The 6,000-nt window shown below is 33.8% G+C and overlaps 1 protein-coding gene across 1 annotated transcript in view; it reads right to left on the reverse strand.

Annotated features, from left to right (window-relative positions):
- The window catches only part of PDE4B (phosphodiesterase 4B), a 356,277-nt gene extending 350,768 nt beyond the window's left edge, over positions 1-5,509 (reverse strand). The window contains exon 1 of the mRNA XM_037043124.1: positions 4,957-5,509. Within this exon, the coding sequence (XP_036899019.1) occupies positions 4,957-5,192 (236 nt within the window). The 5' untranslated portion in view covers positions 5,193-5,509. The remainder of the gene's footprint in view (positions 1-4,956) is intronic.
- Positions 5,510-6,000: the final 491 nt, after the last annotated feature.

Here is a 6,000-nt window from a genome sequence, read left to right on the forward strand (position 1 = left end):
TTTCCCCACGCTCTGAGTCAAATCCCAACACAGCCCCTTAATTGCTGTGTAACCTTGGCAAATTACTCATGCTTTTGGTGCTTCATTCTTTTCTCTATAAAATGGAAATAATATAATAATAATATATAGTTTATGGGCTTTTTATGATACTGAACAAAAATATATTGAAAGCAATATCAGACACATTGCAAATGCTGAATAAATGTGAATTATTATTACTGTTATTTGCTAGTGGAATTTTCTTATTATTGTTTTCTTGGGGGAAAAAATGCAAAAACCTTCCCACCCTTTCTTTTCCTGGAAAACTGCTGTTTATTCTTCAAGATCCCACACAAATGACATCTCTTTCCTGAACCTTCCCTAACACACTGACTTACTTTCTAACAGCATTTATTTTTTGTGTGCTCCAGTGACACACTGATCACCATTACTCTATCACATTATTTTCACACAATTGGTTAACTACAAATGCATAACTTTGTTTTCCAAGTATTACATGGCCAACTGAAGACAAGGACTCTCCTTTTGTATCTCCTAAATCCAGAGTAGGGTCTAGAGCACAGCAGGCTCTCAATAAATGTTTTGTTCAAGTAAATATTTAATCAGTAAGAATGTAAAGATAGAAATATTTCTCAAAAATTTCCAATATCACTAGGAAATACTTCAAGGAAATTGAAGAACACAAAGCGCAGATTAGGTAGATTTAGCTAACAGACCAGGACTAAATTGCATAAGACAAAAATGTGCCTCAAGTTCAGAGAAAGGCCAAGCACTTACTAAATTCATTGTTTTATTTTTATTCTTCTCCAAGTAACCAGCTTTGTCTGAACATGTTTAAGTTCCTTCAGAGTATAAACTATGTTTTTAATACTCTCACATTCATATATTAGGCACAAAAGTTCACATTTTTTCAGGCTTTGTTTAAGATGAAGAAAGATTTCAAAGACATAGGTATAACTGTAAGGGGAAAAGAAAGAAAAACACAAGTTTTTTTTAAATACTAACTCTAATTGAACAAATGTTGTTTCCTGTGCAAGCATATTCCCATGTGAAAGCATGGACAGACAGACAGCGGGTGGGGCTCACCCACCTGTACACTTACTCTTGAAGAGGAGAGCATGGGAAGACGGGTGTGATGGGCCCAGTATATATTCAAGACCATTGCCAGTGGCTTTCCTCAGAGGGCATCATGCTACTAATGATGGAGGAGAACTGATGAGGGAGATTGAAACATTGGCAAAGCAAAAAAGGCTGAAGAAGCTGGACACAGTGTGGCAAGTCTCAGTCAAGAAAAAACAAGACACATAATCCAGGTAGAATTATTTTATGCTTCAGAAGGTTTCATCCCTGGTTTGGGGCTGGGGATGAATAACAGGCTGACCTAAGAGCTCTGGCATTAATTTCCCTACTTTCCATTTAATAATGCTGAACATTCCATTGACACTTTGCAGAAGTATGACATTTTTAAATCTATATTTTCTCATACTATCTAATAATGAGTGCAATGTCCACTTATGGGTTTAAGAATTCAAAGAAGAATTTGGAAATTTGGGATGATGGTTCAAGGTCAAAACAATGATTAATAAAAAAGAAATATCCAGAAGAAACTAAAGCAGCAAAGTACATTTTAAATATCTGCAACATGTAATGTTGAAAAGAATATAAATTCAGCATATTCTTACAGTCAAATTTTAATGAAATAACATGTGTGAATATTCTAGTAAATAACTTAAAATAGAGTAAGTGTTGGGATCTGTGTGAGTTAAATGAGAATTTTTGTTTTCTTGCTCAAATCAGTGCTCAATTCTAAAAGTTGAATGAATAAAAAAAACAAAACTCTAGGATCAGTTAATAATGATCTTCCGATTCATGCAGGTTCTAATTATTAATATCCATGAAGAGTAAAATACAGATTATAAATATTATATATTACAGGTTGACCATGGGGAAGAATTTTCTGTTACCTAGACTATGAAATAGTGAAAATGTGTATTAAGTGAGATTATAGAACTATTTTCTCTAAAGTCTTAAAAATAGGGCAGATTTCCATATGTCAAAGATGGAGTAATCGTGGTCCTGCCTAAGAGTCCTGCAATGAGATAATCACCCCAATTTCTTCTAGATTCAGGATTAAGTAAGTATTCTGATTAGTGAAAGCACATTAGATATGTACTTTTTCAGAGAGTTTCTAAATAATCCTGGAGTCAGTAATGCACAAGTATTTCTTAAATCTTTTGCCATTAGCCCACACCTCACAGCCTAGGTTCTCAAAACCAGAACTACATGTTCAACTGACCAAGCTATAAAATCTATAAATAATTAAAGATAAAAAATTGTTCAGAAGGTTTAGATATAAACTGTATCCTTGGAATTGTTTAGCTTCATCTTGAAAATTACTTTAATTTCAATGCTGGAATCAAAACAATCCAATCATCTTCAAAGAAGCCTACTGTCTACTGTAAAGTAATAACATGTTTTTAGAGACTTCTAAGTGCATCTCTTGGAATTTCTAACTTAAACGCATGGTTTGGAAAATACCAATTGTTGATTGTGAAAGGATGGTCTCATTTCACCACGATGAGAAGACAAAAATAAAGTACTTATGCTCTTATTTCCTCATGTAACTACTGTATATGATGCTAGAAAAATTCATTATTTTTAAGATTAGAGAGAGAGTCATTGAAATATATGATATGTGCATATTTTCAAAAAAGAAATTTTCATGGAATGTTTCATGAAAATGAATTTGAAAAACATACTCTCACATAAAATAATAGAAATAAACACAATCACATATAGATATAATCAGGAGCTGAAGACAAGCTGTGAGGTACCTTTACTAAAAAACATATGAAAGGGAGTATCTGAGTCGGAGGGAGGGTGAAAATGAGTAATGGTCATACTAAAGTTATACAGTGTGTATTGTGGTTAATGTACTCTTTAACCTATATTACGTTACATTTTACCAAAGTCGTGTGTTTTATTTTTTGGTCATTTGTGAAAAATTTTGTTTTAACTTAGAAGAAGATCACTTCAATAGCATAAGTTACCTCAGATATCATTTAATTGTTCTTTTTGTAACTTGCTGCAAGAAAATTTGTATAATGCATGAGTAAAACTAACTCTTTAACCATTTTAAAATTTAGATTTTTTTGGAAAGAAAAAACTACAGTATTTGCAGTTCTATGTTCCTAGCACTTCAAAAATTTATTCAAAGTAAAAAAAAAAAGGTCAAATTACTATATTCAAGAACTCTACAGTAAAGAAAACATTACCAAGATTTTATGAAGAGGTTTACTATTACCTGAAAATTAGCTTACTAAAATTAAATGTCTTTCTGATCAAATAATGGCTTGACGTTAACCCAAATAGTAAAAAATATGAGTTTATTAATTAATTGTATGTATTCTATCCTTGTTTCTTTTAGGATAAATAATTAACAATGCACTTATATTGTTTCTCCTGTTCAGTTATACTACTCAGCAAATTATATAAAAATACACATATATTAGAGGTGGGATAAACCATTAGAGAGAGGACTTCTTCAGATCAGTACATACTTATATATAAATCTTCTCTTCATACAAATACTACCATTAGTAAATTTTGAAAAACCTCATTGTGTATATTTTACAAGTCTGAGACTATAATTAAATAATAAGATTTAATTCATCAAAAAGATGACTAAAAAATCCTCTCCAATGAAGCAATTACATGAACAACAGTCAGAAAACAAAAATAACCATATCATTTCAGCTAGGTAAAGTATGTGTTGTCCATCAAAGGCAAACTATATATTTCTAGGGGTAACTTGAATTTGTCAGTGCACCATGCACTATAGATTAGGCAAACAAACATTTCAGAGAACTAGAAAACAGAATTCAAGTAAATATTAATTTTCAAAAACTAGATATTCTCGGTTGGTAATGTTGGCTCGCCATCTAGCTAGCACACAATTACAAAATTGGTGTGTTAGAATTACCTTTAAGAGATAACTAACTTCCTTCATTGCTATGGTCCTTAATAAATAAAAACTAGAGGGGTACAGATAACCAATTTTGTAGGGTATCTTAAACTGAAAGAAAATATATTCTTCAAAGAAATCTGAAATGGCATAGCTTCTATAATTATAGTTTAATTCCTATTGTGCATTTTCTTACATTTTAACATTTTACAAGTTTAAGGAAGCTAACCTATGGAATATAAAACATATATCAAAGGTGGCAGTTTCAGTGCAAGTTTTACAGAGGTGTTCTTGAATTTATTTACTTGGCATTCCCAAGTAAATTGAAAATTTATTTATTATTATCATCTGTATATTTAAGTCACTTTTCTTTACGAGAGTACCTGAAAGATAGCAGCAATTTAATCACAAATAAAATTAATTAACTATGCAATTTCAGAAATGGGAACTTAGTTTTCCCTTTTCTTGGGTAGTATAAAGACAAAGTCAATAAAGCAAAAACCCACTAGCTTACACACTATAGATAGGGCAATACAATCAGTTAAGTTTGATTTTAGATCTTGTCTTCAGAAATAAACTGGAACTAAGATTAAAACACGTATTTTGTACCAAAAATATACTACTCAAGTTATCATCCACAACCAGAAAACACACGAAAACTCGTCCATCATCTCAACAGAAATTAATTTAAAAACTGAATATTTCTGTTTCACTGCTCCAATTCTCAATGTACCTAGTACTAGCTAGGCATTTTTATAAGCAGGAATTTCAAAGACTCTCTCCAGCTGGAGGCTTGTTTTATCTGGAAACAGCCAGTTAGCACAATGACAGTTTAACACAGTGCACGAGGTATTCCTGAGCTGACCCACTCTCCATTCATCTCACACTTGTGGTCTGTATTGTAAACACAACTCAAATGTTCTATTTTCGACATTTCTAAATCACTGCTTACTAATGAAAAGCACTGTACACAGTGCCAAGTCGTGTCTTACCATGTATGAGCCACAGTGAAGCGACGACGCTGCCGAATGCTTTTATTCACCAGCAACTTTCTGAAAAAGCATGGTGAGTTCCTTGGCGAACTGCGTGGAGAAATTTTAGGAGATGTAGGTCTGTTTCCCGATAGCCTCGGAAGCTCAAGTTCCAAGTGCATTTGCTCCTTGAAAGTCTTTATGCAAACCTCAGATTCAGAAGCAGTAAGTTCCTTGGAAGAATCTTTTGCTGTCATGTCTTATGTGGAGGGTTAGCTTTCACCACCCAAAACAAAAACCTCAAACATACCAGAGATACAGCTGCAGGTTAGAAGGCTGGTAAGTCTGCAAACTATTTCCAGTTTAATTTAGGAAGCTGAGGCTCCAACGTATGAGCTGCTTAGAGCAAGAGCAGCATACTCGAAGAATGGCAAGTCAGGCTGTCACAAGGAGCTTTATCAGCCTGGCTTTGCCTCTGAAAATGCGCCAAAGTGCTTCCTATGTCAGTAGCCTCCTTGTGGATGAGGTTTGTCTGCAAGCTACACACTGACATTCACTGAATTCATTCAGTTGAATATATCAACTCATGAAATATTCATAAGGCTTCTGATAAATCCTTTACATGTACATTTTTAACAATCTTATCAAGCAAGCTGCAGTCACCAGTGGACAGTAAGCAAAACCTAGTCACCTAGTCACTTGTTTTGTTCTCACAAAGAGCAGAACCAGAGCCTGTCTGCACGTGTGGTGTTTAAAGTCTTCATTCAGAATTATCTTGCTCTGTAAATGCACACAACAGTAACTCCACCTACCAAATGCTTATTGGCCAAGGATTATTTAAACAACCGCACTCTGTTTCCCCCTGAACAACACCCTCCATTGCTCAGATTTTCACAAAATTTGTGAAGCTACTGTCCTCGTCACAGCAAAAACATTAAATCAGGGATTGTCAAAAACCCTAGTTAAAATAGCCCCCCCCCAAACAGATTCCACTGCTGAATGAAAGAACTGATTTGCTGAAGTTTTTTTTTTCTCCCTTCTCCAGAAGATCCAAGACAGCATCAA

Source organism: Sturnira hondurensis, unplaced genomic scaffold (assembly GCF_014824575.4).
Source record: "Sturnira hondurensis isolate 20B ecotype Veracruz unplaced genomic scaffold, ASM1482457v3 Scaffold0000648, whole genome shotgun sequence".
NCBI classification, from domain to species: domain Eukaryota; kingdom Metazoa; phylum Chordata; class Mammalia; order Chiroptera; family Phyllostomidae; genus Sturnira; species Sturnira hondurensis.